Source organism: Lycorma delicatula, chromosome 4 (genome assembly GCF_047948215.1).
Source record: "Lycorma delicatula isolate Av1 chromosome 4, ASM4794821v1, whole genome shotgun sequence".
Lineage (NCBI taxonomy): Eukaryota > Metazoa > Arthropoda > Insecta > Hemiptera > Fulgoridae > Lycorma > Lycorma delicatula.
The window spans coordinates 71228544-71243268 of NC_134458.1; the positions used below are offsets into that span (position 1 = coordinate 71228544).

Sequence of the window (14725 nt, forward strand, 5' to 3'; positions counted from 1 at the left end):
TTACTTTGAATATTTTTAGGATATATTTCCTAAAAATATTCAAAATTTTCTTAAATATAAATACTTCTAAAATAAGAGTTTTCTACCTTCGTTATTTTAAAGTTATCTATCCGTTCCGGGAATTTTCGGATACTTTTCATGTATAGACTAACCGAACTTACCGTTCTTAGGACGGGTAAATACTACTTTTTTTATCTAAAAAGGACTTACGTAAGTTCAAGTTTTTATTCTAACGGATTCACAAAAAAATTTGATTTTTTTCAGTATGTCGTGAAGAAAATTTTTTCGCGATCGAAATGCCAATCTAGTTTTATATTTTAAGTAAGATTTTTGTAACGCTTTTTAAGATTAATATTTTTTATGAACTTATTTCGATAATCGTTTAGCACATCACGTTATTTATATAATTTGTCTAAAATTAAAGGTAACTTATAGTTTATTACCGGTTAATAAATATAACTAACAGGCAACAAATGTAGGTAAGTGATATTTTTGCCTTCGGGGTCAACGTATTCAATTAATAATTATACACATTTACAAATATTGGAGAGTCAAAGACTGGAGGCTATCGTAGCGGCCTGAATGCCGTTCAATATTCTGATTAACATTCGGTCCTCATCTTTCACCGGTGAATATAAATTGCTGTGAATACAGGCGGGATGGATAGGAACCTTAGTCGGTGAAGGATATAAGTAACGTCAAAGCGTACAGGTCAGCGTTCGAGTTTAATTCGAAGAGTCACTCGGTTGTATGAATATAACAAAGTAAAAATATCATAACAGGTCATCAAAATATAAAATAAGCGTAAAATATCAAGGCTGGTATTACATTAGTTAAACGAGAGGATATATTATATATCTCGTCGTGTAAGAAAATGTAGGATTTGAAAAATTTAAATTGTAAAAATAACTCAGAACAAATTATTGGAAAACAAGAGCTATAACAAACATTAAAAAGCAAAAACAAAAAAATAAAATGTGTACAATATTTTCTCGAAATGTTTTAACATTTTATTTTAGTTTATGAAGAATTTTTTTTATAGTGTTATAATGTCTGAACATAACTCAGGATTACCATTCCAATACAGTAAACAGAGCGCTAATGAAATACCAAGTCGTAAAAAGAAATAAAAAAGCAATATAAAAGTTGTTTCACAAAAAAAATTAAACAAATTTTCAGTCGCTAGATTATCTTAATTTTAAAATAAAAATATTTATTTAATTTAATATAGTATATTATAAGTAACATTGTACTTCAAAATTTCTGAAACCTATATATAAACTGTTATAAAATAGCAGTTTTCTATTTTGCTATTTTAAAATTATGTAATCCCTTCGGGGAATTTTTAAGCTATAAAGGACTTACGTATGTTCAAGTTTCTAATCCGACGGATTCACATGATAAATAGAAATTACGTAACACAACGTAATTTTGTTTCTTAATTTTCTTCATTCCCTTTTCTTAGTGGTATATACGAGTATTACGACAATAACCTTTTCCCTCGAAATACCTAAACAACCCCTTACAACAATAAAACCTACTAAATTCCAGTTTTCTAGAATAGAAAAATTGTTTAGTACTTGAGAAATAATTTTTTATTATTAGAAGAGACTAAGGATTTAGTTATTTCTTAGAGTAACTAAAAAAGCTTTCTCGAGAAAGAAAAACTTACAACCTGAGAGAAATACCCGCTCTATGAGTAAAGATTAATTTTTAATTTTAACGCTTCCTTTTTAACTCCTTTTTTTAATTTAGGGTACTTTTCCTAAAGACCGTAAGAACAACTACTTAAAATTTCAGCTTTTTAGCTATTCGAGAAAACGGAAAATTAGTGATAAGTTAGACAGAGGTTTTTCCATAGGTATAGAACATTCAAACCTAAACAAACGTTCATATGGAAAAAAACATATTATAACAACAGTAAGGACGACTTCAAGTGTGTATTCTTCACTTTGCAATCTTGTATACCTGTCTGTACGACAATTCGATTAATTCATCATTCAATATTATTTATATTCTTTATTTGATCTTTTATAAATAAATAAATATATATATTTATTATAGTCCGTATTTAAAAACTACGTATTACCGTATACTTAGTGTTTTGAAGACGTTATACCTTTCCGACAATAGGTTACCCAAAAGATTAATGGAATCTGTAGCGGACAGAGACGTGGGATGTGCAAAGATTAGATGGTTATTGTTAGAAATTTAGAGTTAGATAATATGTTTGACATAAATTACAGAGCCAAATAGAAAGAGAAATTTAGTATTATTTTAGATAAAATGAACGAGAAATGCAAAGAAGTGTGATTTTAGAGGGCTAGTCGGGTGTGATATCACGACATATACCATAAATTAAATTTAAGTTTGGATAAAAGGGATTACATATTAATTGAAATCACAGAAATTTTATTAATACGTAAGAAAGGAGGAAGTGGTGAACTGCTACCATGAAAAATGTGTTTGTATAGGTGATCGATAGACTAGTACGCTTCCTATGAAACCCAGAAGAGGAGAAACCATCGTACATTTTCTAGGTTCTTGAGAGATCTTCAGGAATTTTAGGTCCTTCTGGTTCTGAAGAAATGAATTAGGAGAACAGGATGTCATTTGTAATTGAATGGAGAGGGGATTGCAGGACTAAATCGATTTTAATTATGTCTGGGATGCAGTAAAATTTAAAGGGCATTGGGTCCTGGAATTTAATTTTTGATTAGGAAAAGCCAGTTTTTTTCGCGTATAATGCGTGTGTCACCAAAATGACTTTTGGTGAAACTAATATTGAAATTTTTTGAGAATGAACTGTTTTTTTTCTTTGCACTCTCGAAGCCAACTCTGGTAGACGGCCTCATGGTCATGCCAAAAGAGTGGTAGCATCATTCATTAATTTTGTTTTGCTTTTTTTGACTAATTTATCGTGCTATAATTCTACTTTACCTCTATAAACATTCATTTATTATTATTTTAATCATTATCATTATTGGGTTAGATTTTCTTTATAGCTCTTTCAAGTTATTTTTTTTTTGACCTCCCTTATTAGTAAGAACAGGATAGTTAAGTACATATTTTGAGGTTTATTATTGTTTATGCACATTTCACATTTAAAATAGTCAATGACGCTTCCCTGTGTAGGTTAGATAGCTCTTCACGGTGGTTGAGGTGGCTAAAAGGGGAGATGTGGAGGCCATCAAATTAAAAAATAATTAATTACTTCGTTGTTTCCATATGTCATTTTAGTTTTACGAAGTGTGAATCGACCCGTAATTTTAATTATATTTTTAGTTGCGAAACCTCGACTTATTCACCGGACTTTTGGTTTTTAATACATTTGTTTAGTTATGTGATCCAAATCTCGTGGCACTTTACGGTAATGGAGGTGACCTTTTCGAATCGATATATCAATTCATATCATGGTAATGATACTGTTCATATTTATATGAAATGGACAACTTTTTTAGAAGCTGAAGATGTTTGCTTTGATATAAAAGTTGATATCCCTCATTTTCTCATGTGTACCGACAAATTTATTTCACAATTGCTTTTATAGAATATGTTCCATTAATGATAAATTTAAACTTAAACACGTATGAAATTAGCATTTTTCCATGTACCTGTGTTTCGGCAATCTGTCTAGTAGAAAATCTTTTAAGAAACGAATCTTCTCTTTTCAACGGAGGTTTGGTTTTCTGTATCGTCGATGCGATGGCACCGGACAGTTGGACTGTGGTCCTTAATTTCATCCAACGCTGGTTACTTTTGGTCCTGAAATAAAAAAAAATAACACACCGTTAATTAAAAATTAAAGTTATGAGCTAAATTTTCCATTATTTTATTTTAATTTAATATAAAAAAAAATTGTCGATTTTTTTTCTCGATCTACTTGAACACTTTCTTTATAAAGTTGTTATTTTACAGACATATTTAAAAATTCTACATTAGAATATAAAAAAGGGTTCCTCAATTACGGTTCTGGGATCTTTACTGTTCATTCTACGTTTAACGTTGTGAAATGTAAAGCACATAGATATCTTCAAGATTTACCGGTACTAACCGATTAAAATTTCTAACTTCATGATTTCAAATCGATTTAATTGATCGATGAATCATCAGTTTAATGTATTTAAATCAATGGTTCAGGCTCATCTTTACAACGGTTGGTGGGAATCAGAAGTGGCGGTAGTCAATCATTTTCCTGCTTCTTCAAGCTTCACGCTCTTCGATCCTACTTCAATTTCATCATCATCATTTTCAACATTTAACATCTAACCCTTGTCTAACTGCTTCAATCATGTCATCGTCGGATTTAAGTCCGAAATATTCTCTCGCATCTACGTTAATCCAGATAGTATCTTTTTTGTTATTTTCAGTTCAAGGTTAACAGTTCTAGTCGCTTCTACCACTCTTTCTATTTGTTTACTTAAACTAGCGCCTACATTTTCATTACCTTTATTCGTAGAAGGTAAACGTATTTCTGTGACGCTCGAATTAAAGCCTTGCCAATGGAATCCCAAGCAGCAGCAACAGAAATCACAACATTTTTCAGATTGATTTTTAGAAATTACTTCATCATTTTTAGAAATGACTTGGAAAAGGTCTTTTCTGTATTTGATTTTAATCGACTGAATCACGTTCTGGTCTATCGGTTGGAAAATAGCTGTGGAATTTAGTGGCAAGAATATAATGGCTATTTTTCCATAATCACTAGTCAACTTTTCTATATCCGGATGTCCTGGACAATTATCTATTGACAGAGCTTTCTCTTCCAAATTTATGGATTTCAAGTAATTTTTCACAGACGGCACAAAAACTCCGTGAAACCATTTGTAAAATACGTCAACATTCAACTAAGCATTTACCTTATTTCTGTATTCGACTGGCGATAAAAGATTTTTAAACGCCCAACAAAGACCTAGTCAAAAATCAATGTAAAGAGGGAGGTGATAAATACACAGCGAACTTACGAATTCTTGTAGATTTGGAAAATACCGATAAATTTTTTTGGCATTTTCTTGTTTTGAGTTTGGATTACCCGGTATGCGGATTCCAGGGTTCGGACTATGCAGGGGCTTCTGTGTATAAAAAAAATTAGAAAGATAAATAAAGAACGGATATAAAAGCTTTTTATTATGTTAGGAATATTATATTGACTGAACCCATTACAAAAAATTACATTTATCTATGTACACGTAGTTCAAAATTTTGGTATATAACTCCATATATTACTATCTTCAGCGTAGTGTTGTCGACAAATTTAAATCTGATTAATTTGCTTTATAATAATTGTAAAAATCAAGAGTAGTTTCTAGTCGGCTTTCTCTTAACCTATTTTGAGAATAGGTTTAATTACAATAACATTAGTAATTGTAATTGTTACATTTTATTTACATTACTACAATTACAATTACGATTTAGTAATTTTATTTCATTTTGTCTTTACAGAAATAAACGGAAGTATTCTTTTTAGATTAGTTTTCAACCTTACTCGATATATACCCATGTAAAACACGCAAAAATATTGACAAAATATCCCCTATAATAAACATTTTCTCATTGTCTTTTATTACGCGGTTTAGAATATTTTTCACGTGTTTCAAAAAGGCACAAAGTAGAGGAAAGTTAAAAAGTAGTCAAAAGGATACTTTTTTAAAATTTTTAAGTTAAATTTCAGTAATGAAATGAATCTGTCTAGGTTGACAATAAAATCACAGCATTCTCGTTATTATTATTATTATTAAAAGCGATTTATTAATTTTCAAACTCATCGGTAACGATATATTACGGCTAGTATAGTTGATTATGAATCCGTTTGATATTTTAAATATCCTAGTTAATCGACGCGAAAAGATTGTTACGTTGTAATCGATTGACAACACCCAGTAATTATTAAAAGATGTTTATAATGTACGTTCCTGTATGCAAAACGAATATTATAATGACATGTTGAATTGTTAAATAAGACTATAATGAATTATTTGTTTGTTACGGATGCGGTACTGACGTAAATTTAGGATTCGATAAATTACTACAATTAAAAAAGAAATGATCTGATAAGTAGGTTTACAACACAGAAATACTTAGTTTTCAAAGGTAACCTTGTCATGACAACAGAGAATTTACATTACAAAGTCAGATGCTCTTTGTCATGTCAAGCGAAAGGTTAACAGTACTATCGTTTGTTTTAAGCGTCTGTTAATAATTTGAGTATATTTACGGTTATTAAACGTTTTGTTGTTCAATTATCTCGAACAAACAATTATTCTTATCAGTTCTTAAATCTTTAACGACATTATAAAATATAATACACGAGACCTTTGAAATTTCAACTAGAAAGGAGTTGTTTGTTTACAAGCTAAACAAAACCCCTTGTACAACACGCATTAACCTATCCGCTTCGTCCTTTGAATTCATTAAGAGAGAAAATTGACATCGTTATTTTCGCATATGTTATGTGTTTCTCCTTCCTAGGATATAGTTAATACCGATAAAGCGCTTAATCAAGTCATTCGCCTCGCGTGAGTTGACAAAAACGCTCTACATGCATTTACGATTGTGGACTATAATATAAATTTTCTTCGGCTAATACACCGTTAATTATTTTTAAATGTTGAGCTGATCGAATCTTACTACGTTTTAAGATTAAAGATCGATTAATTGTTACAACTGGAATTTATTTTTTTAACCTAGATCTTATACCGGTCCAGAACAAGTATTGAATGAAAACTATACCGAGTAACTAACCGTAGAAAAATAATTAATTTTTTCCATGCCGTGTCATTTATGAAATATGGCAAAAAAACTAGAATTTACTTGTGCAAGAACGGTATTCTATAAAGGAAATATTTTGTTAAATACATATTTAGGAGGAGAGGGAACAAATCGATTGGGAAAAATTGATATTTTATTAAATGCAAATATTAAACTAAATTTAGATTATCGCAGGAGTATAAGCCGTCTTACATTTATTAATTTTCTACATGGAATAGTGACGTCGGACCTCCCGCATCGGCAGTCACTGACCCTCTAAGCTTCTTCAATTAAGGAGGTGTACAACCGGCTAGTGTTGTTAGAGCCAGTGTGGAAAAGCCGACAAACTATCTAAGTAACAAGAGATAAAAAAGGTTGGAAGGGACGAAAGAGGCGATCGACTCAGAGATGCTGCAAGCCTCTATAGGAACTGAATAATTCGCAGTCTTATCCGGGTTCCAAATTAAATTTTTAAGCTCTACAGAAAATTATATAAAGCTATTTCCTGCCCTTCAAGAAATTAAAAGGAATTATTAGGAAAAACTGGGTATTTTTCCAAAAATCGAATACTATATTTTTTGCGGTAGAATTTACATTAACTGTTAATGTGAACTGTGGATTAAAATGAACAAATTTGAATAATAAATGGTTTATACGCTAAGTTTGATTCTTTGAGTTTAAAATTACCTGCTACATGGTTAAAGGAATTCCTTTCTAGGGTATAAAAAATATAAAATTCATTAATAAAGACATAAAACTTACGTGCATTTAAACGTAGGAATATTTATAATATAACGTACGATTGGGGAGGTAATGGTTATACAACAATCCTCAATACCTGAGTACTATAGTATACGTCAAAAGAGGATTTTTTTAAAGTTGTATCTTAGGAATCATTCGATAGAGAAGATTGAATTTATGTCATGTTAAAATTTGTTTTGGTTTGCGTTACCGTGTTTGATGAAATTTATTTTTTTTTGAAATTGCTGGAGTTGACGAAAAATTACGAACAAAAAGCACACCTATCTCGCTTGTTTTTCAACTATTGCAAAATCAACGCTCCGTAACTTCATTAAAAGATTTCACACATAAAACATGTTTAATTATATTTAAGAAGAGCGCGGCTAATATTTAAGTTTGACGGTTAACTAACATTTATTTATTTATTCGTTTAGAATCAGGTATTTTTAACACTTTTACCGGTACGTTCATCATTTAATAATTTCAACTATATGATAAGAAAATTAAAAAAATAAATAATTACAATTATGACGAATAAAAATTAGCCGCGAGTTAGTACGATCTTTTCACCGCGCATCAAAAAAGTCAGATGCAGACGTCTGTATCGATTCAAGATTTATGTGAACTCATTGTACTCGTTTTTAAGGACGGTCAAAATTACTAAATATTTTAATGTGAACTCTTCTTATAAATAATATACTTCTCCGTTCTTTTCGGTTCTCTGCTAATCATTCGACTTCAATAACTGAAGTTCTACTTCAGTTATTATTTGCTTCGTGTTTTCTAACCGCAAAGGGTCGACAAAATTCTCTTTCAGTTTGTACCTTTTACGTTTCTTTCCCTTATTGACTTAACTAATTCTTGGTAGTTTAGCATATAAACAACAAAACTAGTTCTTTTTCTGGTGTTAATTCCGCCCAAGCATCTTGTTTCTTAAACCTTTCTTATTTTGAAATTTATCGATCGAATCCATTATTAACATTTTTCAAAAATCCGATTTAGAAAGCCTTTTATCTACATTTCTGTCATTCCTAATGTTCACTTGTCGCTACGCCGTTTAAAAATATATTTTTAAATTCTTTATATTTTGTAAATGGATTTGTGATGCCAGTAAATTTATTTTCTGAATTAAAGCTCTCCTTGTTTTTGGTAATCTACTTTTTATATTTTCTCTGTACTGTTGAAGATTTTCAATTAGAGGTTGAATGAGTAAATTAATCCTTGAAAATTTCGGCTTTGGTTTTCCGTAATTCAATTCTTACCAGGGAGTACCTTTAAGATCGCTAACTGTCTTTTTCTCGCTTTCAGGAATCATTCGTCAGTTTGCCTCTTCATAGTTAAAAATGCTGTACATAAACATTTATTGTCGCATATAGAAGTATGCGAATACTTGTATTTGAAAGCCAGTAAGAAAGATAGTCATATTTTTAGATATTTTTTATTAAAATTTTATAACTATCGCTATAAAATTTAGAAACTACTTACTTCCCTTTCAACGTCTCATCTAGAAAAAAATCAGTTAAAAAAATTATAAAAACTTACATAATTTACATTTTTAAGGATAGGAGTATAAATTACTTTACAGTTTGTAAAATGGTTTGAATACAGTTCCCAGTTAGGCAGTGCTTCATTTAGAGAAAGGGAATTTGAAAAATTCTAGTCAAACGGTAAGGAAGATACCTACCGCGATAATGAAAAATTTAAAGGAAATAATAAAAGAATTCCATTCAGTATGTTGAAATAGTTAAAATTACAACGATTTTTAAAAATCAAAATTTTGGGGGAGCTGCGTTGTGAAATATTTTTTAAAAATCCAATGTTGTTTATAATATTTTTTCTAAAGGTATTGATTTTTGATGGCTAAAACATATGAGTGAATAAATCTTTCTTAAAATTCAGCCCGTTTATGATATACACTCCCTTAATTCGCAAGATATCGTATCAAATTTCACGACTTAAGTTAACTTGTTGCTGAGATTTTTAAAGGTAAATAAAGATCATCACATATATAGTCGTGAATTGGCACTTACAACATTTTTCATCTACAATTTTTGTATTTGTAGGTATAAAAGAACCCGAAAATGTCGAGGGAAGTAATATTTTATCGTAACAGTATATTCCCTACGTTATTTATTATTACAGTTGTGAAGTAAAATCGCCGATAATGTTTTACACGTTTACTTTTGATAACATTATCTTTAGCGTATTCAATTAACCGGAGATATAACTCAGTCTTTTGGTTTCCGTTTCAGGAAAATAGGTTAATTAACTATGAGAAACAAGTATGTACATATGTTACGGGCGAAACGGTATTATTTATGATCCACGAAATTAAGGACCTATAAATTCACGTAAAAATTATTTTTTCTTCTAAAATTAATTTTTGTTTTTTAAAGAGGTCGAATAGATTCTTTTGGAGTGTAATACTATTCGCGCTAATGTGTAAAGGATTAAAGTATGGTAATTTTTCCCTTTTACGGAACTAAAACATTAATTGAGGATTTCCAAGATTATTGGTGTTTAATTAAAATTCCAGGATATATAATAAAACTTACGAATACTAAAAAAAGAAATATAAAATAACTAATTAATTACAAAAATCATGTTCGTTACAGATGTAAGAAAATTTTAAACAAATTTTTTTTTTAATGATTTTAAACTATTACAGAGTTTTGGTATCAATTAAGAAAAATTGTTGTAGAATGATAAATTTTGAAAAGAAAAGCTGGAAAGCTGTTGTTTTTTATTTTCTATTAAGTTTGGAAATTAAAATAGAAAGTGATTTATTAAGATAAAGAGTGTATATATATTTTCACTTCCCGATATTTTCTTAAGTTATATCTGATATATATTACAGAGGAGCACTTCGATAGGATACTTTGAAAATTTTTTCTCTTGCTTTGGTTCTAAACCGATCTTGTTACATTTCTGAGCTAATTTATAGACTTAAGCTGTGTAGGCAAACAATTCTTATTTGTCAATACTACTATTCTCAGTTCTTTGGAACGTAAGAAATAAATCAGTAAAAAGAAATTATTTATTAAGATAAATAAACAGAATAGTTTGTTATGAAATTTAATGCAATTGCTCATTTCAAAATTTAATAAATTAAAAAAGCTTCGAATGATTTTTTTAAAAATTTAAATTAATATGTTCTCATTATTTTTGTGAAATAATGAAACTACATTTTCAAACAAATTAGTGAACTGTTGCATTACATTTTCGTTCTTTTTGCACCTCTTTTTTTCATTTATTTTGAAAATATTACAAATAACTATTCTGTAATTAACAATTTCTGGTATTGTTTAATTATAAATTAATGGTATTGTAATTTAAAAATATTATCAGTTCTATTGAGAAATTTCGTTGCACAATTATATTTGAGTTTTTATAATTATAACAGTTGTTTATATTTTTTATAATGAATTTTTAAAATTAAATTTTTTAATTACAGTTGACCGTATTTCAAAATGCATATGTAGTATATTAATTAAGCAGTTAAAAATAAATAATGAAATAATAGGGAATAATTAGTCCACTTCGTAAAATAGCTAATAAAATATTTATGTGTGTGTGTGTATATATATATATATATATATATATATATATGTATACCATCATGTAGAAAAATATGTACATATATTTTTAAAGGACCTATTTACTACTTACAATATTTTCCAAAATATTGAACAAAATGATCATTATTTATAATTAAAAAACACTATTAGCTGTAAAATCTTAAACATTAACCATGATAGCCTTAGCAATATATAATTTCAAATTTTAATTAAAGAACAATAAATGAACATATATATATGTATATCAAATTCAGAGGAATAAAACATTATTACGCTGAATAGTATCTACTAATACAGATGTAGACCAGTTCTTGTGGCTTTATCAAGATTATAAGGAAACACTTTACCAAAACACTGTAGATATCAAACAGTGTACATATCCAAAATACCTATTGAACGTCTCAAACTAGTTGAAGCACCCTACTTGGATTGGAAGGAACGACCGCCCGGCTCATCTGTAAATCTGAATCGGTAACAATTCAGCTACTCAAATTAATATATGAAACCTTCCTAATTATCTCTATGTATAATATATCGCATACACTTTTTTAATGAAAATTTCACATGTGTAATGTCTGCACGAGAGAAGGAAGGATTGACGAAATAAAATATTACGGGTACCTAGACAACAATGTTAACAGAAAATCGCTAAAATGAAAACGAAACAAAAATTAGAATTGTGTGGCTGAGAAAGCGAATTCAGAAAGAGAGGCATAAGGAATCCAATCAGGCTAATGATATAAATTACTGATGAGAGTTGTATAGAAAGAGATAAAAGGTTAAGTGTGTTTAATACATATGAAGAATCATTGAGTATCAACTGAGTGAGATAAACTATGGAAATATTAAGAATCCCCCCAAAAAAATAGAAAATAATTTAAACAAACCTACCTGAATGAATCGGAAAATCGAATATCAAAATAAAGGTTTGGTTAAACCATTCGGTTAGACCATAGAAAAGGAGTAAGCAAAGGTGTTATCTATCACCGACTTTGTTTAAAATGTATCTTGAAAGAAAATATGATCACAAAACTCTGCAGGATGAAGCGATCAGCAAAGGGAAAAGGAAAATAAATAATGTAAAGTTTACAGGTGAAACAGCCAGCGTTCTTTGTAGACGAATCGCATGTTATTCAACAGATGGTTTCAAAATTGGAAAACATTATGACAAAACACGGAAGAGAAATAAAAGTTAAGAAAACAAACGTAATAACGATAGGAGACAATAGGATAATAAGTCTGCTCAAAAATAGGAAAAATTAAACAAGTAAAACAGTACAGATAGTTTAGGTACGATGTTTTCTAGAAAACGATAAATCGCAAAAGCGAAACGACAATTCTAATCGCAAAGGGTTAGGGGGTGTTTAACAAAAAGAAACATTAATTATCTAGTAAGATTGTAGTAGATTTGAGAAATCGTATTTGTAGTGTATTTCTGATATTTTATTTGAAAAATGGACACTAAGGAAACTGAAAAAATAAAGCCCGGAGGCGTTAAAAATGTATGCATGGAACAGGACGGGGATCAATTTTTTATGATTAATTCACCACCAAATAACTTTAAAGCTTATGCGTGGAAATATACTCGTAGATTGGACATTTGTAGCATATGATAAATGCTATGGCAGACGGTTTCAAACCCGGAACCTGCTGGATGAAATGTTGAGACGCTACCTCTCCATCTTGAAGATCGATCAAACGGACAGAAAGAGGGAGTGAGAGAGAGAGAATAATGAAAAAATAAATTCGAGATTGAACAAGAGTAGAAACTTATTCAGAATATTTCAGAAAAGGGATTTTAATCGGTTGGGAAAAATCATGAGAGGTAATGAGTTAATTAAAACAGTACTACAAGAATTAGTAGAAGGTGAGATGAAGAGAAGCCAAATAAGATTAAGATGATAGACGATCTAAAAAAAATGAGAGCTATTAGGAATTCAAAAGTTTCGATGAGAATAGTGATGTATCTGACATGCGAAGTAACTACCCAGGTCATATAATCGTATTATGATGACGGTTCTTATCTAGTAATTAGATTAACAAAAGGTCCTAATCCACCCACTCCATCTGCAGCTATAAACTGCTAAAAAGAAATATTGACCGATAGAACGTAACTGTGTTATTCATTAAATTTACTAAATTGAGATGGTATATGCTAAGTTTATACATATAAACAGCTGTGAAGTTCTCATATTTTAAGCAAACAATTCTATTATCGATTAATGTCGGCAGTTAAGCCAGGAGGTCGAACCTTTAGCGCAGGTAGGCTACATCAACTTAAATCAAGAACATCTTTAAAAATTACTACTAATAGGGATATCAGGGAAGATATATTGATGAGTTATGTACTTCTAAAAGGGTATAATTTACGTAGATTGTTAGCAAACCTGGATGTCTTATACGACCCACCAACCTGGTTCGTCTCTTTAAAAGATTCTGCCAGAAATTTCTCTCTTCTCCTACTCGGCTTAAGTATTCTTCGTTTCGAATTTTATCAACCCACCTAATTTTTAACATCCTCCTGTAACACAAAATTTCAAAAACAATTCTATTCTTATCCTGTCTGTTTTTCCTATTTTCCATGTACCGCTATCATAAAGTACTATACTCCACACAAATATTTTCAAGAATTTCTTTGTAATTCTTAGATCTAACTTTGATACCAGCAGATTTCTTTTTGCACGAAACTTCTCCTGGCGCTTGTGTCAGGTCGCTTTTGATGTCTATCTTACTTGTCCGTCCTTTTTTTTGATACCTAATTAATGCAATTCTGGAATTTTTGTTACACATTTCCCCTCCTATTCTAATATTTAATTCCTTACCGTTCTTCTTTCATTATCTACGTTTTAATCTATTTCATTTTCAAATAAAATTTCTCTCCCGGCAATAAATTCTTGGTAATCGGTAACTCACTTTTGGTTTTTACTGAACAATGTCATTAGAGATTCTCAAAATCTTTATTTCCTCTCTTTAGAAAGTTATTCCGAATTCGAATTTATCCTTCGGTTTGTTTTATTATGTTTTCTACGTACAAGTTTAAAAAAGGAACGGGGACAGACTAGTTTTTGGCTCGCTCCTTTCTGAGAGTTCATCTTTCTTCATCTTATATTCTTTTGTACGGTTTAAAAAAAACTAATTTCTATTTATTTAAATCCGATTTTTCTTAAAATATTAAATATTTTATTCAATTTTAATTATTAAATGCTTTATTAAACGTCTTTTTATTTTGAAAGCCCGTCTTTTAAGTTTAATCTGAGATTAGAATTTCATTTCTGAAATGGAAATGGATTTCATCTTATAAACCTTTAACCGCTCACTCTTTTTATTTATTTTATAAATTATAAAACGGACAAAAATATGTTTCGATAAGAAACTAAAACCTCTTTGAAACATTATCATGCGACTTGTAACCTTTGTTTTTATTTTTTCCTTACTTATTCTAACATTCCTAAATAGGTCAGTTATCTTTAAACGTTTTACTGTAGTGAGAAAGGTTGTAATTATGACAAGAAAAGTTTGATTAAAGAAATTAACGTACCTCATCGAAAAAAACGATTATAGATAATTATGTATACCGTTGAAATCAAATGGTATTAGCTCGAACAAAAATTTAAATAAATAAAATAAATATTAAAAATAAAAAAAACACGACTGCAAAA

The 14725-nt window shown here is 29.6% G+C and overlaps 1 protein-coding gene and 1 long non-coding RNA gene across 3 annotated transcripts in view; one reads left to right on the forward strand and one right to left on the reverse strand.

Annotated features, from left to right (window-relative positions):
• LOC142323540 (uncharacterized) overlaps positions 1-14725 on the reverse strand; it is a 570462-nt gene that overhangs the window by 211514 nt on the left and 344223 nt on the right. Inside the window, exon 3 of the mRNA XM_075363315.1 lies at positions 3615-3765. Coding sequence (XP_075219430.1) covers positions 3615-3765 — 151 coding nt within the window. The remainder of the gene's footprint in view (positions 1-3614; positions 3766-14725) is intronic.
• LOC142323541 (uncharacterized) overlaps positions 1-14725 on the forward strand; it is a 559373-nt gene that overhangs the window by 202445 nt on the left and 342203 nt on the right. The window lies entirely within an intron of this gene.